Source organism: Gymnogyps californianus, chromosome 7 (genome assembly GCF_018139145.2).
Source record: "Gymnogyps californianus isolate 813 chromosome 7, ASM1813914v2, whole genome shotgun sequence".
NCBI lineage: Eukaryota > Metazoa > Chordata > Aves > Accipitriformes > Cathartidae > Gymnogyps > Gymnogyps californianus.
The window spans coordinates 11,926,572-11,950,186 of NC_059477.1; the positions used below are offsets into that span (position 1 = coordinate 11,926,572).

The 23,615-nt window shown below is 38.9% G+C and overlaps 1 protein-coding gene across 1 annotated transcript; it reads right to left on the reverse strand.

The window, feature by feature from the left end:
* Positions 1-3,974: 3,974 nt before the first annotated feature.
* GTF3C3 (general transcription factor IIIC subunit 3) lies at positions 3,975-23,542 on the reverse strand. Its single transcript, XM_050900455.1, has 18 exons — positions 23,434-23,542; positions 22,185-22,289; positions 19,496-19,692; positions 18,952-19,075; positions 18,251-18,442; positions 17,805-17,970; positions 16,611-16,758; positions 15,801-15,873; positions 13,511-13,614; positions 12,723-12,894; positions 12,062-12,264; positions 11,380-11,481; positions 10,320-10,455; positions 9,443-9,680; positions 8,886-9,076; positions 8,092-8,216; positions 5,262-5,414; positions 3,975-4,312 (listed from the first exon to the last, which is right to left on the reverse strand). The coding sequence occupies exons 1-18, from the start codon at positions 23,540-23,542 to the stop codon at positions 4,190-4,192; spliced, it is 2,661 nt and encodes an 886-aa protein (XP_050756412.1). The 3' UTR covers positions 3,975-4,189.
* Positions 23,543-23,615: the final 73 nt, after the last annotated feature.

Genomic DNA, 23,615 nt, shown 5'->3' on the forward strand with positions numbered 1-23,615 from the left:
GACTCCCTGCCAGCACCCAGGTGCTGGAAGAATTGGGAACTTTACTTGATCTGACATAGTTACATAGGTCTGTATCACTGAGAAGGCCTTGCAAATGAAAGGTGCTCACAGGGCACCCATACATAGGGGACCTAGGAATGCTTGTTTAAATCATAAATCTGATTTGAATTAACCAACTCAAACCTCTCACCTTGTCTCTTTGACTCAGGTGCTTTGCATTGTGAGGCTGATATGAACAAAACTACTATTTATAGCAAAACAATTATTCTTTATTTATCATTACTGTAAACTATATGCTGTTGATATGCTACATCTTTGCTTTCATCGCTTTGCTTTTACCAGCTTTAGACTAAGGCCTGGCAGGTGCTATCAAAACAAATCTCAGACTGGTTTGCAGAGGGTTCAGGTGAATTACTGAAGACAGAGTCATGTGTCTGTGGCTGGATGCTGACGTGACTGGGACAGGAAGGAACTGGCAGGACTGGCTGCTTCTAATGGTAGATGATATCTGGGTCATGAGAGAACATAAGCCTTGGGCTATTTTAGGAGCATATAAGGAATTCATTAGGTGTGTGATGTTATACCACACATCATCTTACCTTCATAAGAATTAGTGGAATTTGTTCAACCTGTCCCACTGTGGAACAACACACTGGGGAAAGAGTAGTTGAAGTAGATGACTTACGTCATAATATGTTGAAGATGATTATAACATAGACAGTTTTCATGCTTGTTCGACTAAGGATCAGCTCATCTTCATCATGGTTTACTCTTCCACATGGTTTCAGTACAACCTAGCTTCAGTACAGGTGTTGCACTCTGATCTGCTTCAACAGAGCTGTTTGCAAACTCCTCTGTGATCAATGGTACTATTTATTTCTGTGCGCTTTATACATGTTATTTGCAGTACTTGTTTAGTTTAGTGGGGAAGGAAGTCTTGCATACCTCTGGAGCCTAGGAGTAGCCCGAGGACACACTGGCATTAGCTCATTCTGCTTTTCCAGAAACTTGGTCCTAAACTGTAACTTACATGATAGGACTCTGGACTAATTCATGGTGACCCAAGCCTCTCTTCCTTGAAGCAAATGGCTGTTCTAAGGAACAAGGGCTGGCTGAGCATGCTGTTAAAGCTAATGCACACCTGAGCTTCATTAAATTGTGCTGCTTAAAAGCAGACCTGTGCAGTAGGCTTTAGGTTTGTCCCAGTCAAGCTGGTTCCTTCAGAAATCAATTGGCATCTATGCCACACCTGCTCTGTAAAGCTGCTTAGGTGGCTTAGCATAAGCTCTGCCTCTCTACCTCCACAGTGCCCTCAGGCAAACAGCAGTCAAAACTGTAATCTAGTTTTGCTTGCTATGAACTCAAACTGTAGAGTAATCACAGCTGAAAAACAGTCTTCTCACATAGCACTTACATTTAACGCTTTCGTTTATATTGAATGCTTAAGGAGGTTGCCTAAGAAGGGACAAATGATTGTGACCTTTGCCTGTGCAAAAGGACAAAGCATATGGCAGCTGCATTTGTATGAACTGCACGTTGGCAGGGCACCAGCACCAACCACCCCTCTGTTTTCCCTCTGCGGGAGTTTTTCTACCAACATATGGTATACCTCAAGGGTGGTTCTTCACCCCTTCCTTGTTCCAGAATCCTCCGCGCTCTCTAAGGCCATGCATCTGCAGTTACTTTGTATATTGAAATGCAAAGTCTGATTATATGGCTGTGGCCATTAAACTTCGTACTTACATTTGCATAGTGACAGGCTATTCCAGGTTCAACACATCCTCTTGCTTCTTCTAAACCTGTTTGGTGTTTAGGGTGGAAAGCAGTAAGATACGGTGCAATTGTGAAGGATTACTGTATCCCAGTACCTTTTAAGTTTAGCACTACCTTAAGTTTTGGCTAGGCCTGTTTTAGCAGGTGATGCAGCTCAGTGGGTCACATGCAGAATGAAAGAGCTGGTCCAGATGTCCAGGATGTGTTTTGGATTGGGTTTTACTTCAGATTTGCTCTAGTCTGATCCTGCTGACTGAATGCTCACTAGCAACTGGAGCACTTCTGGAAGCCCTCTTCTAACTTGCTTTCATTTGAAAGGAAACTAGTTTGTCTGATCGGAGCCTGCTCTGCAATGTGAACCACAGCATGGTGACTGGCAGCTCACCCATTCGAAACATCAGAAGTACACAATAGACAAGAACTTGTTATTTTCTTTAAACATAGTAATTTCAGTAAAGTTGTAGTAATCTAACACTGCTGCCACCTGCAGGATCAATAATTGAAGTCTAACATTGCTAGCCTTTCCCTGGGCTTAGTGGCTGCTAAGCCTCTCTTAGTTAGTTGTAGTAATATTTGTAGTATTTAAAAATGAATTTTCTAAGCAGCGAAAAGGTTGGTTGGTTTTTTTGTGTCAATCTGTGGCCTTCAGCAAATGTGGATGGCAAACAGCTTTCTACACTTGTCAATACTGGTATCAGGTAAGCACAACTGAAAAGGTATGATTCAGTTTTTAAGACAATCAGGAGATGCTTTTATGAGCAGTCTTTTAAGCATGCCTTGAGTTAGTGTTTTATATAAAATAGTTCTTCAGCAATAAACAGCTAACAAAATTATCATGGTTAAACCAAGTAGTTTGACAATATTTGTAGTGTGTTTGACTGAAACTGTTACCAATTCTCTTAGTGAGGCTTGAGGAATATTCCCAGCATGCTGACAGGTGAGGCTGGCATTGATTTAAGTATTCTTTCCCTCAGGCTCTTGTTCTCAGTGATTTATGAAAGCTTTCCCAAAATTGTAATAGCTGGATTTCAGGCTTTTCCTGCCTTGCTGTTTGTTCCCACACATTCCATGTCAGGTTGGGTGGGGCTGAGCAACGTGATCTAGTTGAAGATGTCCCTGCTCATTGTGGGGCTGGGGGGGGGCGGGTTGGACTAGATGACCTTTAAAGGTCCCTTCCAATCCAAACTATTCTATGATTCTATGATTTTATGTATCAGTAAAATAGTCCTTACTGTGAAGGAGAATTAGGAAAGGTGCTGGGTTCATCTCCCCCAGTGCTATGTTCTTGTGAGCATCCTTAAAACAAGCTACAGCCAGGTAAACCTAAATGTGAATATAGCGCATGAACACAAATACCTACAAATGTAAGTGGGCTGTAAGCAAGTAGCAGTAGTTAGCTGTGATACTGTAAGTAACAAGAGTGCTTGGGAGGCAACAGCACGGTTTGTTTTCTATTCAGCAAACTACCTTGCTGAAAAATATTTTTCAGCCTTATTTTGCTGTAGCACATAACATATATCCATTTCTATATATACCTATAACTATATATTCTTTTTATTTATGATAAAGCATTGCATCCTGCTTCTCATGCTGGGTTGGAAGCATCATGCTTCCACCATCATATGCTACTGTTCAACTGTCAGAAATAATTAAAAACCCAGACCATTTGCAATGTATGTTAAATAATAAGCCGTATGATATTATTATACTAATTTTTGCTATAAGCTATTCAGTAGGATGTATGTTTGCTGAGAATGAGTAAACATTATCATTAACGTCTGAATTATTGTTATTAACAAGTTCAGAAGAAGAACAAAGGTCACACTGATTTCAGTAAAACAGAAATCAATCATCTCCTTCAAATAGAACAGCTGCTAGGAATATGAACTCCTAGAAAATTCTGAATACTTTAAAAGATTTTGAAATACTTTCTCCATCCTCTAGGGATTAGTATGAGCCCATTCTACATTATAGTAATTTAATGCTGCACATTAAAAAACCCTCATCACCAGTGAATATGGCTTCTTGAACAACCTCACTGGTAACTAGTTGTAATATTGCACATCATTGTAAATTTTCCTTAACAAAACAACCAACCAACTGCACCGGGCTTCAGTTTTCACTGTTTGATTCTATATACAAGACTGAATATCAGCTTACAGAGCAATGCATCGAAGGAGAGGAGCTCATAACAGACACACTTGAGCATGTCAGCGTTGTACTCAGAAGAAAGAGTTTCCGTCCATATGCGATACAGTTCAAATGTCAGAAGTAGAAAAAGTCCGTGAAGCTATATATGGCACAAGCCATGCTTCTGACCATCTATAGAAAAAGTTGTACATAAAACCAGTTTCCCCAGCACTGCATAATGCATAGGTTAATACAAAGAGTATCAATTCCACCTGCCACAAACTCATCATACAACTGCGTAGGTATACAACATCTTTTGAGCCATTCTGGTATTTCCACTGCTCTGATAAATAAGCGACAAGTTAAAGGCAGTATCTCTTCTCAAGTCTGTCTGATCAGTTTCTATTCCCTGTAAAAATAATGATTGGAAAAAAGTTATATGCAAAACCAGTATAACACTTGAAACATAAGTAGCAATTACAGTGGCATCAAATCACATATTCATGGTTTATATAGGCTTTCAGCTGTATAGAAACAAAAGAAGTAGTATTCCTTGTGCCCTCCGTCTTCAATGAGTTTCCACATATTGTTAATCACCGAGGAGTTATATATTTACATACTCAAAACATTAGCTGCAAATTAGATAACCAGCTCATAAAACGGGAAAGTACTATGTTAATTTGTCTTTGTATGCAAAGTATTTGTTTCTGCAATCAGGATGTGAATACTGCCTGTATCTTTTACATGGTCACGAGATGATTGCTGCTTTGAACTCCCAGCACTGACTGACATCCCCGTTTCTTACTTTACCAACCCTTCCTGTTTCCTAAATATACTTGGAATTTTTCTACGTACCCATGCCAAAGCTAGGCAAAAACTTTCTCTCAGACCAGACTTGTAAATGTATGACACATCAATTTTAGGATGATCTAATACAGATCAATTAGAGCAAAACCATGGCTCAGATGCATTTAGGCATTCTTAATACTGGTTCCTATTGCTCCAGCAAGCTGTCTTATAGCATGGGTGAGTATATAGAACTTCCAGTTATAATTTATTGCATGTAATATATATAAAGTTCAGTTACTTATTCAGGTAAAGTTGTTTAGCAGTCCTTTTTGCTGCTACTTCAGCCTATTAGTAAATCCTTCAAAATTCATAAACCTTTGAAATTAACACATGCTTAAATACATTACCAGGTGACAATCAGATTTGGGTGTCCCATGACAAGAAATTACAATACAAACTAAAGGAAACTCAACTACACAGATTTTATGTGCCTATTTTAACTACGGCTGAGAAATTATTAACATTGACCTGACTTTATTCTCCGTACATAACTTAGAAAGATATAGTACCTCTAAGGTGAGAGGAGGAAGTTCAAGTACTTTTTGGTAATAGTGGATTGCCAGGTGCAGTAATCCCAGCTGGTGAAGGCCACGGCCAAGGTTGTAGAAAGACTCTTGACAAGGTCCACGCAGGTCCAAGTACCGGTGAAGGAAGGAGAATCCCTGTACACATATTATGCACATTTGTGAATGTTCCCTTTAAGAAGATGGCAGTACAATATGCTGGAGAACACGTGTTTAAATGTACCTAAACTTTTGATCTATGCTTCCCCACAAAACCACGTGCAAGTTGAAGGCAAAAAATGTCACATTCGATTGTTGAGACCATAAAAACTGTGCTCTGCCAGTCTCACTGCCATTGATAACAATGGGTAGATCTTTTTAATAAATTGAACACACAGTTATTTAGTATAGTGACTTATGGCACTAGCTTGCTAAATATGTATGTTTGTATGTAATATACACAAATAAGACTGGTTCATGTTTGGAAGAGCTGACCACCTTAAAAAACATGCAGCCAAAGGACAGGCTAGAGCAAGATCTTATTTTTCTTAAAAAAAAACTTTAAAAGATAGCCCTCCCCCACTTTTTTTTTTTTTTAAAGGAGGAAAAAAACCCCAAAGCTTCATTCCCTTTCCTTCATTCTTTGCCTTGGATAGAGGCAAGAAATTGTTTTAATTCTACAACTTTTCAGAATTCTACAAAATTCTGAACTCCATGAAGTACATATCAAAGTATTATTTCTGGAATGCAAGCATATTCTTTTCTTGATCTTGGGCTCCATATACATGTTTACTCCAATACCAGTTATCAGGGAAATTATCAGTATATCATTTTATAAAGTGGCCAAAAATAAACATCACTGAATAAGGGCATGAAAAATCCATATATCCTAAGCAGTAGGCAAGAGTTCATGTCCCTTCTTGAAGCCAGCAGATGTTTTACTGCCAAGTCTCCAGCAGAATTTGAAAGGAAACTCATACCCAACAATTCCAGTGCTATACTTTTTAACAAATTTAAAGTAGAAGCACTCTGTGTTATACTTTATAGGCTCATCTATTTAAACTATATAACTATCAGAATCCCAGGTGTACATAATTTCGTTGCCAACCTTAGTCTGAATACCTGCTCCTCCTATACGTGGCACGCTGTGGTTCAGACAGAGGAGCAGGACCCAGCAGGTACTACACGCCTATTCGGGTGCTGGTGTCCCAGGAGATGTAAAACAGGGTAATGCATAAAGTGACAGTGACCAGGCACCGGTGGAACAAACTAGTCTCATTTATACGCTGACATGCTGTAAAGCGAGAGAAGTGATTCGTTTCTCATCTGTAGGATGTCACTGCCTACCAGCTTGGTGTGTTACGGACTCTGCATGACTCGAGGTTTGTATGATGCTATAAAGATGAGTGGCATTAGGCCAGAGCTACCTCCCATACAGAACAAAGGGAAAGACAAAGAGGCTTACAGTAGTATTTTACATTAAAATGCCGTGTTTCATTTGACACTGAAGGAGCCCTGGGGGAAACAGGAGGGACAGATAGAAGAGGTGAATTCAGAAGGGAATAATAGAGCACACAACTTTTTCATCCTCTCCCGTGCATTTCATTTTGTTGTCACTTTGGAATGTGATGATTCTGTTGTAAATAGAGGACGTTCTTTCTAGGGACCATGTTGGTAATCAGAGAAGATGCCTCCTTCAGCATGAGGAATTAGTTCAGACACAAGCAGCTAATGATCATAATTTAGGTCACCAGTATGTCACTGTGGTTGAATTATTAATCAACTACAATAGGAGCAAGAGAGGATGTAAAAATACCAAGTATAGTAAGCACGAAATGAGAAAAGAGAAAGCAGGGAACTGTATCACCAGAGGGTAACATAAATAGGACATTGTTCAAGTACGTTATACAAGGAGAACATAGCAGCCCATGTAAGAAAGGCAGGCTGATTACAGAAAGTGGATAAAAATATTAACGTTAGGCCAAAGTTTGCAAGTCCAAAATGTCTTAAGTTGGATACTGACATAATTGGTCTTGTTTTAGAGTAGCTGAGGACCTATAGCTTTTGTCAAAATCAGTGCAAGCTATGGTTTTTCAGCAATTTCAGAAGTCATGAGAGCTCAGGATCCTCACCATATTCTGCTGACTCTGAACTCAGTGGCCACAGGAATTAAAAGGCATTTCAAGTTAATGAAAATACTTGGTGGAGAGTAGAGGAAATCACTTTCAAGATTCTGTTTGGGAATAATGAGCCTGTGGTTTGTAACTGGATCTGGCAGATGTAAGAAAAATGTGAATAAGGAACCTGAAAAATTGAGGGTAGCCTAAACCGGAGTTCACAAGATCTTTACAAAGAGAGCTATAAGAGGCACCTAAAAGGGGGAAGAGAAAAGGAAGACAGGGTAAAAAACCCACTTTCTTTTGCTTCAACAATGCAGTTTGAGACATGTCTATGAAGGGCACGTTGCATAGATTCTACTCTACAGCACTTCAGAGCAAGGCAGGGCAAGAAGAAAAATTTGGAAGAAAATCCAGACTACAACCATCAAGACTGAAATTAGTAATATTTTCACAGAGAGCTGGCAGCTGCTAACATCTACGTGAGCAATCATTGTATACGCACAGCAGAACAAGCTACATTTAACTAGAAGGCGATTCACATGGGTATAACTATAGTTCAAAATATACTCTTCCGTGTTCATGTTTCACAACTTCCCTCTTTTGAAATGCCATGCTAATTATGAAAAGTTATTTAAACAGAGTATGTTGTAGCCCTAACTGTCTGCGAGATACAAAGTCAGGAGACACCATAGGTAAAAATAATCACATTAACTCACCTGTACTAGAAGAGCATGCCTTTTCAACACGTATTTCTGAGAAGCCATGTGGATGAAAGTCAAGCCAATACAAAGACTGTACAGAGGTTCATCTGGGTTTGCACGAAAGGCTTGCACATACTGTCCTAAAAGCAAATAATTGAATCAAAATGTTTGTTGTGAAAAGGCATTCCTTAAGAATTTAAGGGCAAAAAAGAAAATCTTCAGATTAGAAGTGTGAACTAAGAAAAGAAATAGTTTAATATACCTACATCAAAATATACAGGAAAAAAAATGAAAGAAAATTTTATATTTTCAGCACTGCTTGGATTCTGAACAAAGAACGCAGACTGTGATGCAAAAACGTAAGCAGAAAACAGACACAGAAGGCAAACATGGTCCTTGCTGGGATTTATATCCTGGAGGCCACACATCTTAAGGCTGACATTTGGAGGGCTTGACTGAAAGCAGTAGGTTTACTTCAAAGGCCTGCTTAAAATGTCCAACCAACTTTACTTGCTGTTTAAATTGGTCTGTTTCTGTCCTTCTTACTCTTTATTATCATTAGCCTTCAATTATCTTTGCGAGTTAGTTATATTTGCAATGTGTGCTAAACTTGAAACGTGCCAGCTTTATTTTTATTAGCAAAACTCTTCAGCGATGCTTTGATTTGTGTACAAAATAATTAAAGCATCAGACTAACACTGTGAAGCCACCTATAATTTTCTCATGTATGAAAAAAATTAATAAATCTTTCTCAGAAAAAAAACATTCACTTGTTATATTTGTTAATGTTAGAATATTAATGATATTACCAAGAGCATGCTTGAAACTGCCAGATACAAAGGCATTGTGCCCATTTAGGACACACAATGCATGATTATCAGGATTTTTCAGCATCAAGCGGAGACAAAAGCGATGGTGACGGACATCCTGAGATTGCATAGTAACTTGATTGAAGATGTTCCATAGCTGAGGTTTATTGACATTTTCCATTACCATGATTCTATAGAATGAAAAGTATGCAAGAAATTAGTAAATGCTACATAGTAAGTACTGTATCTGTGATAAAACCTCAACAGTTTAGGGAAGATAACAAAGAAAAGACTCAAAGAGCAGGTCAGTGACTGAGGCAAAGCTGGGAGTGAAAGACAGAACCAATGGTTCTGGCCAAATCAACCAACCTACTGCATTAAGCGTTTTTTGGTATCAGAGGCTATCAGGAAGCTCCTTTAGTTTCAATAGCCTTATCTGTTTTAGCGAAAGCTGAAAAGCATCAGCCTGCCTCCTTTAGCAATATTTTCAGCAGTGTGACTACAGCCTCAGTGGAAGCAATTACAGAAGAGATTGCTCTACCTTCTCAGTACCCCACCTGATATAGTTGTACGCTTTTCGGAAGTTCTTGTCCAGAATTGCAGCAGAGAGCCCAAAGTATTCCAGCTCCTTGCGCTTTTGTCTATCATCATAAAAGGAATAATATTCCAATGAGGAATCCACTAGTAGCTCTGCCTCCTTGTACCGGGAGAGGTCACACAAGGAATATATAGCCTTCAGGAGGAGGTTCCACCAGTCGTCTTTTGTCAGAACACTCGTGAGAACAGCAAAAATTGCTAAAAATATTGAAGTCAGTAAGTTGAGAAAATTAAAACAAGAGAGGTAAACTCTTAAAAAAAAAAGATCAAACTGATCTTTTCAAAAACATCTCAGCATTAACACGTCAAATAAAGTATTTACTTTTTTCAGTTTAAGTGCAGTTCATAAAACACCAGAAAAAAAACAGTCAAAACTTGGGAACAAATGGCAAGAAATACACACAGTTCAAGTTATGAACATACTACATGAATGCATTAAAGTTACTCTTCCTAATCTACCAAATGGTGCTTAAGAATGTGTAGTCTGGCTCACCCAAGTCTGGGCCAGTTAAAAAAATCACACCACTTTCAAAACCTGTATTTCTATTATGTTCTAGATTTACGTGTATTATATTTGCACTGAGGAGAATGTTGGACCACATGATCTCTAGAGGTCCTTCTCAATCTGAATTATTCTGTAATCTTACTATTTTTCTCTGAATGGGGATCGTTCCCTTAAGTTATATTCTCTTCATTTTTGCTGCCTTCTTTGCCCTAGAAATAAAGTAATGTTAACATGAACTGCATGAATTTAGCATGCAAAATAGTAATGTTTATTTCATTTTTCAGAACTAAGGAGTTCATCTTGTTGCTTTGTTTTTAATAAACATTTGTTACCTTTTGCATCGCAATTTGCTGTCTCTTGGTCGTCATTGTCAGAAATTTTATCCCTTGACACCTTAATAAGATAGAGGTGTCTCTCTCCAGATTTGGAACTAGATATCAAACACACCTGAGCTCTGCTCATTGCTACCTAGAAACAAATTTAAGGGCAGCATTTCAGATTACATTAATACATCTTACGACAACGGCAGCTTTATGGCCAATCCATCTTGCTCACGTTGCATGCCAAAACAGTCTGCAACTTAGAAATGCCACAATAGAGCAAGATCATGAGAGAGAACATTCCCAAGAGGAGTATTATCTCTGCATTGTCTCATGCTCCAGTGTAAACTGGGCTATGCAAAAGAAAGATACAAACTCTTTAAATGACTTAAAAGACTTCTCCCGGGATTGGAACATGCCTGTATATACTGAAATCAAAACTATTTGCATAGAGGCGTAACAAGAACAATGCCTTTCTGTATCAGTTTCAGAAATGTGTGGATAGTCAGCTATTCAACCAGTGCTATACAATAGTAATGGCTCCAACCAGATGGATAAAATTGAGGTCTAAATATTCCCCTCCCTCACTCCCTATTTAAAAACAAACAAAAAACAATTAACACAAAACCACCACCACTGTATTTACTGGCTAAACAAATTCTTCTTTGGTCATTTTATCACAAGAAAATACTAAAAAAAAAAAAAAAAATCTAAGAAGTTCAAAAGAAAATTGTTGAAATAGAAGCCAGTACCAACACTTCAAGAAAGCACTACGCTGACTGCTAAAAAGGTAAGAAGCAGCCTTAGTATTCAGTGTGCTCTCTGTACACTGAGAAACAGGGAGGTGAAATCACTGTATTAAGAATTATACACACAAGTGGTCCTCTGTTCCGAACACTACAGGCAGGAACACCAGTATTAGAGGCTCCCTGCAAGATCATTATCTAACAAAATTATGAAACCATTTGCATATAAAACCCACTAGCTTTCCTCCTGAGTTTGTTTGTCGCTTGTCTTAACCCAACTGATAGCTGTCCAGTCTCTTAAAGCGTAGCTGGAAAGATTGGCTTACCTTCAACAGCATTGCCAGCATTGTAAGTAAAGTGTCTATGTAACCATACATTTTGCCTTGGGAATACAACAGCGTCGAACGATGGAGGAGTAGCTTTAATTCCTAGGTAATATTGAACATTATTATTCAACCTCTTGCACAGAGAGTGAGTTTATAAAACAAACAATTTTGACTCAGTACAGTACTAATAGGATTGTAAAAGGTAGAAAGCTGTAAGAATCTTAGCAGCAGCAGGTAAGATCACCCTAAACTGCCCTGCAGTAGTTACTGTTTCCAATTCTCAAATTTCAGAGAAATTCGGCCTAACTCTTACCTATAGTGAAGGTGCTGCTGGGGAGGGGATGTAGAACCTTTGCTACGCCATCAGTTACAATCCATAGAGGCCAAACCATGTAGCTCACATGTAGCAACTGCTGATCTCAGTGGCCAAGAGCTTGTACATCACACACAAAAGTGATCAGGTGGGACAGGGGAAATACTGATAAAATGCTCAGGGAGAAAGAGTGATGAGGACTCATCCCTGACACTCTGCAATGAGTCACTCGCTGTGCTCTGAAGGCTCACCATGCTGTAGGTAAGTACGTCTCAATCCCTGGTCCTATCCAGTTGACATCTTTGACCACTACCATAGTTTTAGCAGAATAATATATCCTAAACTGGAAGCACAGAACACTTCACCCACCTGCTGGGCGGCGTTAGCATCCTGAGCCAGTGTATCTGGATCATACATTGGTTCCAGAGCCTCCAGAGCTTTTTCAGGTCGGCCCAGCTGCTGCTGAAGTGTTGAAAGTGAGATTCTTGCATCCAGATGCAATGGAGCAAGATCAACAACTTTGGCATAGCTCTCTGCGGCACGCTCCATGTGTCCCAAAGCCTTCAAGCACTCTAGAAATACCATAAACAACACAATACACTTAAATGGCAGAAAAAGATTTCAAAGCTTGCAAAATAGTTAACGTTCTTTTCAGATACTTTTTCAGTTAAAATCACCCAAAACATGTATTATTAAACTGAAAATATTCAGAAATATGTACTGATGCATCCACAGTTTCATTTAAAGCATCATCAGCTGACACAGGATGGAATGCAGAATAGATGCTGTTTCACTTACATGAAAATAAAGTATTTGTAGCTGAAGTAAACTTCAGTCTATATGAAGAACAAGAAAACGCTCCACGACAAGGTTGTCATAATAAACTCCAATTATAGTTTTGCAAATACCAATCATCATTCAACATGTGAATCTAAAATTCCTGTGATCTTAGATAAAGGTCCCTGGAAATGCTCAGCACTGTGTTATCGTCTCTCAGTACCACGTGTTCAGCAGTCCTGCTGCTTCTCACCCGCATGCCGAAGCCAGACGACAGCCAAGTTGTATCGTTCTGAACAGACAAGGGAACTCAAGAGAGGCAGTGCTGAGTTGTATTCTCCAACATCCAGAAACGCCTCTGCGACGTCCAAATACAAGTCACCCATTTCTTCTGGATTTTGTTCCACCAGAGCGGTCAAAAGAGGCTTTAAAAAAACCACACAAAACACTAAAAGCACAAATAACGAATGAGAACATTTCTTTAAGGTATGGTTATTGGAAGCTTACATTTTTGTGCTATGATCTTTATTCTATTTGCATTCTGAACTACACTTCCTTTATTTAAATGTTACTTTAAAAGTGAAAAATAAAGATCTGAATTTCAGAATTCCTGAAAAAGCCACATTTTTCTATTCTAGACATTTCACATCCATACATTTCGCATCCAATGGGTGAAAGTGCCCATCAGTGAGGTGTGCTCTTTATGAAAGAACAGTCTTCAGATTTAGTAGGGCTTTAAAACAAAGCGAAGATGTATTCCTTAGTGTTCAACAACTTTGCAATGTGGTCCTGGGCCTGTCACAGCACATAGGCTGTAATTTACTGTGCTTTAGTAATACTTCCACTGGAGGCATAACTTACAAGGACAAAAATAGTATTTCTGCTATTACAGGTTTGCTAGGTTTCTCTCTTGGAGTGGGAGGGAAGCAAAAAGAATCTTCACAGCGCTCTCAACAACCTCAGTCGGATGAACACAGGAAAAATTACTTGCTTGGTAATTTATTAGAACATCCTCCAACTTCCGAGTTGGTTTCTACTTACATTGAGCGGCTCTAGGATGTTCAAGTGAACCAAGCACACCATCAGCTTGACCGTGATGTCTATGGGAACGCCCTCAGGTATGCAGCAGCTGACCTTCTCCACAGCTGTGAGAAGATAAAGAATTTCTTTCTGAACGCCTAGGCTTTAACAAGCACTTCACAAGCTCCACATCCCCTCCACGCCATGTTCAGCTCCACTTAAGAAAATATATTCTCATCGACTCTAGCAAATGTTGGTGTAGGCCTGGCCTCTCCCCTTCTTTTATATCTTTCCCGATAGTTGGAACAACTTCATCCTACTGTCTCTGATCCTAATAATTTCATGTGAAGTATCAAGTGCTGTCAGTCTGCATTGATTTGAACAGCAGGATCCCGTAGGATGTGCTTAGAGCCTTCGCCCCCTTAAGATGTACTTGCCTCATAAAGCTTTCCTTCAGCAATTTATGCACCTGTACCCTCTTCTCCTTGCTTTTTGAAGGAAATACCCTGTATGAAGGTATTTGTTCTTATTAAGCCCAGTCCTGTGTACCAGGGAGCTGGCTGTATACATTGTTAAACACAGTTAACTACAGAACTTCACACAGCACATAGACAGAATGCAATCTGACAAGAATGCAAACACGCGAAAAAGTAGTTACCCATGACAACGCTAGCAAATTAAAGGTCACACAGTAAAACACCATTATCATATTGCCTTCACATGCAGTCATGACACCTCCTTAACTACCCTGTTTAAGTTCTCCTTCACCTTAATTCTTACACCAGACAGCCAAAGGGTGATTGCTATAACCTGAGCAAACTGTGTTTTCCAACATAAGGCTTCCCTATTACCTTCTACATCCACATCCAATTACTGCAAATCACAACACACAGATTAATTCATCATTCTCTGAACGTCTTAATACCCAGCATGAGAGTAACTATTCACCTACTGATAAATTCTTACAAAATGAAAAATTTTCTTTTCAAAGTGAGTAAACCCTGGGAGAATGCTTTCAGCTTTGGTGGCTGGCTGGGTTAGAAGTTCTTAGTAAGGAAGACAGTACACAAGAAACCTTTTCTGGATGAAGCCCTATTTCTCTGCTGTCAGAAATCTTTCCCAATTTTTATATGATTGCAACCTGGTTCCTGAGCATATGATCAGTTCATAGACTTGTACGAAATTAAAAAATTAAATTACTTACCTGCAGCACTGGATTCAGCAACTGGATGACTTTGGTCGTCAGTCACTGCCTCCTGGCTTTCCTGAGTTTCTACCACTGCCCCTATATCTTTTAAAAAGATTAGCAGATTACCCTAGCAGCACCAGCTAAGCCAAAAGTTACTTGCTTTTGAATCCATAATCGATTGGCAGCTTACTCTGAAAAGTGGGCTTTTTTTTTTTCCCCCGAAGGAGAGCAGAGCAGGAAGCAGTCAAAAAGTTATAAAGCAACAGAGGGTGGGGAATCAAGCTCTTGGGTAGTTTAGAAGCTTTGTCTTAAGAAATTGCACACCCCAGGTAACTTGGCAACACTGTGTTATAATTCCTAGACTCATTATAGTTTTGCTTCTTATAAACTATCTGTTACAAGTCTCTATCAGGACAGTTGTTTACTGATCAACTGTTTTTTTACCTGGTCCATTAAAACAAAAAGCCAACAGAAGTATCTTATACCTACATTGGGTTTGGACCGGATTGCTGAAACAACCAACCAGTTTAATCATAGAACAGACTGTCTGCTTATGAAGCTGGCATGCTGTGATCATTCTACAGCCTAAACACACATTTTGAGACTTAAGCAATGACTTTCACAAAGCAGGTTTCTCAGAGACAGCCTACTTATTCAATTGCAACTAACATCCTTAGATTTGTGTATACCAAAACATTTAAATGTTTAATAACAGAAGTAGGGTTTATGAAGAATATTAGTCTCAGGTCAAAGGTTGATATTCTTGAGTATAGATGCCACTAAGCTTATCTAATTTTTTTTTTCAGAAGCTATTTAGCTGGCAGAAATAACTGGTCTGATGTGAACACTCAGAGGAATGTTTAGAACTTTAAAAGGCCTCCAGTTGCCTGGAGAGCATTCCTTGTCCTTAATGAGTCAGCAGGGCTAATTGGACATCAGAGTAACTCCTTATAGAAAGCTGAGGTCATGCCATGTAACTCATTAAAAACACTGAAAAGTTTCAAAAGAGAAAAGCCTGTCAACATGCATCAAAATATACCCACGGGTTGAAAAGGTAACAGAAAGAAAGATGTCATATTAGATGAACAGCAGGGTCATACTAACCGCTTGTTAGCTACTTACCTTTTTTCTCCTCGGTTGGACTTTTTTCTGATACTTTCTTTTCAAGTACAATTCCTGCAAAATCTGTAATAACCTAGAACAGACAAGTAACTCGGATCATTTTAAAGATTTAAAGGATATATGGAGTAACCAGCCCACATGGCACTTGTTTTAGACACCACAAAAGTTATCAGAAGAAAAGCTGCATTAATTTCACACGGGGTTAGTTGACTAGTATTGAGTTTGATCACCTTATGTCTTTGTCCACTATTTTCGGACTACTTAGATGATCCAATCAGCATCTCTTTAGCAAATACAACAGTTACTTTCATCACAATTAGAAAAGTTTTCAACCTTTACAGCTTCTTTTAATGCCTTTTGGAAGATCGAAAAAGAAAGCAAAGCACCAGGTAAACAGCTAAGCTCTCCACAGATCTTTCCAAAGTGCTCCAAGGATTCCTCAGCCTAATGCATTGCAAGGAAACCATACGGTTTGTCTCAGTTAAAAGAAAAAATTAAATAAAATTCACAGCTACATACAGACATTTTACAACAGCCCTGGTCATACACATCACGACCTCAATAAAACTAGTGTAATTCAATAGAACAACAAATTAAAAAAAATAGAAACCAAAGACAGACAATTCGACACATTCACTTGCCAATGGGGAGCTGCGAGGGGGGAAATGCACAAGTGTAAAGGACCGTTGGTCTAAGAGCCAATGAGTTTGGCATTTGACCATATTTAAGCACTACAGGAATATAAACTGTCCATCCTGACTGGCAAAGAGGTGCTGAACACAATATAGAAATGCATTTAATTCTCCATACCGCCAATGCTTTGTCATACTGTTTGGAAGAAATATATAGTTCAGCTGCGATGTTAACATCTTCCATGGAGACAAGGCTCTGGTGTTTAGTAAAGGCTTCTTCTATTATCTCAATAGCAGAGGTCACATCATTGGCTTCATAATAACTCCTATAAAACACAGATACGAGATACTAAGTACTTGAGATAACTGACAATATGTACTTTGAACACTAGCAAAAGGATTTTCATATTTCTTTTATTTTTGCCTATTAGCAAATATTTTCATTAGCAAGAGTAAGTTACAAAAGACAGTGAGAAAGGGGGTGGTTTTTCTTTCCTTACAACTGTAGACAATTTTTATGTTTTTCAAATAATTACCATTTTTTTCTCCCCTATATGTTAGGTCATTACTGGAGTTTTCATCACAATATCCCCCACCTCGAGCCACGTATCAATAATGTATGACATTAACCTGGTTTCAGAAAAACCTTCAATAATAATATTGTTATAATACACGTCCTTGCATTTTTTTGGTGCATTTCACAACCACAAAGATCAAAAGACTTGAACTGTTTTGAAACAGGCCAATAACAGCTTTCTACAAGTTATGCATGAGAAAGCTGAGACATAAAGTAGTTAACTTACTAAAAAATATAACAGCTACACACTTTAACCACAAGTCTTCTCTGTCTCACGCAAGCTTCTATGACTTGATCTGCTCTCATTAGCAGAAAAGGGGAGGAGACAGATTTCTACTTGCTCCAGAAAGGAATCACAAATGACATGTAAACTGTATTCCGTTGCAGATGGTTTGTATTTCAGATTGAATACTTTGTTTCATTCAGATTTGCTGGCAATAAGTTTCCCGGTCTCTAGTGATATATAGATTAAAAATGTACTGCATTTGTATATAATTGCATTCTATTGGCATTCTTCTAGTAATCAGCATTTGCATTTTATTCTCTTACTCTAAGAGAATGCAACACTTCAAGACGATGCATTGATCCTACACAGGATAATTCCCACATGTCAGGCTTTGGAAACATCACAATAGTTGGGGGGTGAATGCTTGTGTGGGGGTCACCCCTAGCAAAAACACCTGCATTCCTTGATTTCAGCTACATACCCAGCTTGAATTAACTGCAGAGCTTATGAATACCAGCTTTTGACAAACTCTGGAAAACCAAATCACAGTATTTTTAAATCCAACTTACTTTGCCATGTCTCTAGCCAACTGCATAAAGCGCTCTCCATCAGAGGGAGACAGGAGATTCAAAATACGCCTGTAGCCATCCATAGCCATCTTATGTTCCCCCAACTGTTCATACAGGCTTGATCTCTCCCATAGATAACGCACGTTGGTTGGGTCATATTTCAGAGCTACAAGAAAAAGTATATTAGTAGCCTAGTTTACAAAAAGGCAACGATGGATTTCACATTCATTTCCCTGACTAGATGAATGTTAACGGACATGCACAAGGTTTTTGTAAGAAAAGGACATCCTATATTAAAGATTTATTAATCTTTTACCAAAGTACGGAGAGAGGTACCAGAATCTTAGCAAACTGCAGCAAACTAAATTAGAAAGCAGAAGAAAACAAAACGATTGCCATTAGCACCTAACATTTATTTTAAACTATTAAAATGGTTGCTACGCTACCTTTTGTGTAGCAAAAAACAGCCTGTTTAATATTGTCCTGTTCCAGTGACATTTCTGCTAGTCTAACCCATTCCTCAGTATCACTAGGATTTAAGTGAGCTGCAATCAGTTCAAACTGTAATGACTTCTCCATATCACCCTGGTCTTCATAGATCATGGCAAGAGTGGAAAACGGCTCATGAGCAAGAGGAGCTGTGAAAAGACAAAAGGAATGATTAACAACTATTGTTTTAAAACCACTGTGAAAACAAGTAACTTGCCTTTCTGCAAACCACAGATATTAGAATCACATGAAACATCAATATGGCTCTGTTTAAACTCAGAAAAAACTTGCAGACAAGCTTCCAATTCCTTTTTGTAAATTATTAAACAGCCTGACTGAATCTAACAACCATTTATAGCATTATTCTACATTGTAAGTCATGCTGATCTTTATAACTTGGTTCTACAAAGACAATAAAAGCAAACTGTGTAAAGCTAAGCAAAGGCCCAGGCCTCTGCAGAATTAGGGTGCTAGTTCCTTTTTATAAGCAAAACAATAAAGGAAATGCACTACATATTCTTAATTCCACACTACTTACACAGTGACTTTCCTTGTACTGAGTATTTTCATCATCAGTGAAGCCACACTGAATTTTCCTGATGCATACGGCAATTTCACCCCACCCTTAAAGCCAAAACGTTTTACCATTCTAATATACCTTGTCGAATGATTTCCATGCACATTAGAATAGCCTCCTCACGTTCTCCTCGAGCAAACCTGATATTGGCCTCTCCCATCAGACCCCTCAAGGCACGAGGAAGTTTGCTGCGAGGTCTTTTCTCCTAAATGGGAAAGGGATATTATTTCTACCAAGGATTCAGTTGTGCCCAAATTCAGGTGACATCAGTCACGCCTGTGCTTAACACAACCTAATAACAAGTTATTTAAGTACTAGTGATATTAAAATGACTGACCAAAATATTTGCTAACTTTCATAACTGACAGAGTAACTCTGATATCTAATACGAACACAATCCAGACACTGGAAAAACTCACTTCATTATTTTTGAAAGTTTTCAAACAGTCATCTACAGTCATTTTTTAAAAAACAAAGACAGGCGACACCAACCTAAGCAGAAGTATCCTACATGGAATTATTTTCAGGAAAGTTTCTCAGCAAGTAGCTAAAATCACACTAAGTGGCATTTATGCACTCTGCTTCAGGAGATACAGGGAAGTTACATGAAAGTTTAAATACTTGCTTTCATCATTTTCTTGGTCTCTCGATTAAGTACCATCTCCAACACAAAAACATCTCCAGCTGTGGGTTGCTCAGTAGTTTCTTCTTCCTCTTCTTCTTCTTCCTCTTCCTCCTCGTCCTCCTCCTCCTCTTCATTTTCCCCAAGCATGGACGCAAAGACCCGATGAACAGATTTACTGACGCCATCTGAAGTTTCTCCTGGTTGAGAAAGAAGCAAAAAAGGTTTACGATATAATCACGAGTACACGCTGCTTATCAGGACAAGTGCAGAGAAAACAGAATTCTTCATAATTACTAGCCCACTTGAAACAGCTATTCTATAAGAAAAAAGCCTGCAGAAATGCAGAAAAACTATTAACAACCTCTTTGGTTTTAAAACTCTGTGTTATTCATCACCAATGCTTAGCATATCCCAGCCTCTAACATTTTTTGGATATTTGAAATGAAAGCATGGAGGAACACAGAATGAAGCAACAGTTTATTCAACATTTTTCTCAATCCATACAAGAGAAGCATATTAAGCAATTTTCAAGCACTGAACTGGTTGGATGGAATAAAGCTTTTCAGCTGAAGAGGCTAAGTGAGCAGACAATTATACTAAACAATAATGCAGCAACCAATTTTTAGAGGTAATTTAAACCAAGATCTTGTAACCATTCTATCCATGACAATAAGTACCTTTAACGTGTGTAAATGGAAAATCCAGATTAGTCACATTTCTCCAGAAAAAGAAATGACAAAATTCTTTAAAGTAAATAAGAATATGATGCTATATATCCAAAATAAATATGCTTAAGGCAGATAATTTTAAAAATTTTCACATTTTTTAATTACAAATTTTCATTACTAAGTTAACCCAGGGTTATAACCGCCCACAAGTCTGTGTCTATGCAAAATATCAAAATATCAAAATATGTAGTGTTCAAAGGTTTCAGCTGGGGGATTGGGCATCTAAAGATCTGATATAAGAATAACCACACTATCTAGTTGGGACTGAAAAATAAATCTATCATGTATTGCCTATATACAAGAGGGAACTGGGTACTACACCTGAGTTTATGGTTATTTTTTTAGTTATCTTTTTTTCTGACTTGGATATTCAGCATCTAAAAATCAAGACTTTTCTTCCCCCTCATCTGAAAAAACCTAATTATTAATTTAATTTCCCTTTTATTTCAGTCTTCTTGGCTGCAGGAATCATCTGAAGATTGTAGCAGATTACCTCCGAAGATTCGTGTATCAACAGTGATTTTAACAATGACCTTTTCTAACATTTTTCTTCTGAATATCCTAAGTCTGATCCTAATAGCAACTCTTTAAATAGTGATAAATATTATCAATGCTTCCTTGATCCTGACTGCTCTTGAGACTTCTGTGTTCTCTGTAGTAACAGCAGAAGTAACACTATCACACAAATCTATCAGGATATGTTTTTTCTTAGATAAAGATGATGTGCATGAAAAAAACTTGTAACAGACTGGGTGGAATACAGAGCAGAAAAGAGCAGCTTGGACGTATTTCAGAGATATCAGCAAAAAGAAGGGGTCAATAATGAACCACAGATATCTGGCTCCAACCACACTTCCAGTGTTCATTTTCTGTCCTTCTAGGATGAGGTCTGGCCATACTTTCAAAATCGAGGCACCACTGACGCACATTTTAAGTGAGACAATTTAAGGCCTATTTTTGAAATTTAAGAAAAGAAAAAAAAGCAACAAAGAAAATGATGAGAATTCGCAGTGAAAGTAGCAAGAGGAGTCTAAGAACCAACACAGAGAGATCAAAAATGTCACTTTGCTATCTCACAGCATTGGCAATCTCAAAAGAATATGCTCTGACCGGTGCATGGAGTACAGCTTCTGAAGAGAAGGTGTCTGAAACAGACTGCAGCACTCTAAATTCCGAGATCAAATCCAGAACCTGAGGCATGGGATCAATAAGCACTGACACAAACTAAAGAGAGAAGTGCTGCTCCTACCACTTCTGGCAAGTCCTTTCACTATGTAGGAACCCCAAGGAGGTTAAGCTTATTTTGGAGATATTACCATCCCAGTAACTGCACAAAGAAAGCCAGCCAGGGAATCTATAGCTAGGAACATCCTGCAGAGAATAAGGAGAGAAATAAACGTAGGCACGCTAAACAGGCCAAAGGATAACTTAGCAGGAGAAAAAACACAAAGAGAGAGAAAAAAAGAAATCCCTCTTTTTAGCTATTTTATTTACTTTGGATGACAATGGAAGAAGGCAACACTGACAGAGTAGAATCAAATATTCTGAAACATTCAAGTCCCAGCAAAAGACTAGCAAAGAGATGAACAGGAAAAAAGCCAAAACAAAACAGAGAGAAGACTTTCTGAGATAAGTTAAAAACTTCAGATTATTTGTAACTTCAGAGAGAGTAAATAACTGAGACCACGTGGTTAAGAAGCCAGGAGGGGAAAAATGCAGGGTTTCCCAGAAAAAGATGGCCTATTGGCCAGATCCAGCCCCTTAAAAACACTGAATACAGTTAAAACCCTGGCTATGACTCAGACCATCCTACAAAGATATACATTCTAACAATGTGCTTCAATACCCACAGGTTCAAAAGCAGCAGCCAGGTATTTATAAAAAGTCAGCTAGCAAAGAGCAAATGCTTTCAATGACCTTTTAAATACATTTTTCACTGAAATCATGATGTTAACATATACCGTCAGTTTCATCCTGACTTTGGGATTTCCCGGATGCTTTTCTGGATGAAGATGGAGCCTCTACATCTTCGGCATTTTCCTCAGCAGATGCATTTTCGCCATCCTACACACACCAACAATGTTAGTTACCAGCTTTATAACACGACTCATTCCTATTTCCCCTAACATTTACAATTAGCATTTAGACCATGGGTTTCCAGCTTTTGCACTGCTAGTGAAACAGGTGGAATAAGCGCTACATTTTTAAATGAACAAAACCCAGCATTACTTGCTTTCAAGACATTTATGTGCTTATCAATGTGAGGTGACTCAGATGGCGACTGTTCACATTACTTTTGACTGAAGAGGCTAGTCCATTGCTTATTTTGCATTAGTGAGGTAAGATGACATGGCTGACTGTATTAAAAAAAAGTTACAAATGCGTGACAAATACTTTTAGAAGCCTGCCTTTTTAAACACAAATGAAATATCATAATAGCACTTGTTAATCCAGTATGAAGGTTGCCCTAGGATATCACCTGTCCTTCCATGACAGCTAAGTTCTGCTGAATTTTCTCTCTGAAGACCAGGAAATACAGAAATTCAGTTGCATTTTGACATAAAGATGGCAAAGTTAAAGTTAACTACAACACTCCAATCAAGCATACAGAATTTCTCATAATACCTCCATCTGCTTACTTTTAGACACAAAGCTGTGTCTCCTTGTATTTATTGCTGCCAAGAAGCCACAACGATTACCAAAAGGAGTCAAACTGGATCTCTTCCTTAGATCTCACACAGAAGATGGTGGGGGAGCAGCAGCAGTATATGCTGGATGATTTTTTATCAAAACCCGCTTCTGCTCATTGCTCCAGACTAAATTAAAAATTAATTACGGGGCCTGAAGGCAACTGCTACTAGCTTTTGCCAAGTCCAGTGATGCAGGCCACACTGGCATGAACCAAAATGCTGCATTCTGCACTTCTGAAAGGTGTACGCTCCCCTGAACAACTTGCTCTACCAGTACCTAATGGCCCTTACAAATTAAAGTTAGTATCTTATAATTTTTGCACAGAAATTAATAATTACCTAGACATAATCAACAGCTGAGCACAGCAGCACCTAACATAAGCCCACGCACACACAAAAAAGGGCGGAAGCCACGCCGCTCCTGAAGCGGCCCGTGCCCTGCCAGGTCCTGTCATGGAGGGAGCGGGCGGGCCGGCCGGGCCGGGCCGGGCCGGGCCGGGCCGCGGGGCTGTCAGGCGGGGCAGACTCACCTTCTCGCGGCTCTTGCGCTCCTCTCGCCGCCGCTCGAACTCCTCGAAGGAGATCTTCCCCTCCAGGTAATCGATCAGCTCCGGGCTGAAGCCCGACATCGCGCCGGCACCACTCGGGAGCGGGAGCAGCCGCAGCCGGCGCAGGGGAACCTTGTTCAGGGCAGGACGCGGG

Coding starts and splice junctions, on each gene's coding strand:
- GTF3C3 (XM_050900455.1), bottom strand. CDS start 23,542: ATGTCGGGCTTCAGCCCGGAGCTGATCGATTACCTGGAGGGGAAGATC. Junction 10,456..11,379: donor TGCTGGCAATGCTGTTGAAG/GTAAGCCAATCT, acceptor ATTTGTTTCTAG/GTAGCAATGAGCAGAGCTCA. Junction 9,077..9,442: donor AAAGCGTACAACTATATCAG/GTGGGGTACTGA, acceptor TTCATTCTATAG/AATCATGGTAATGGAAAATG.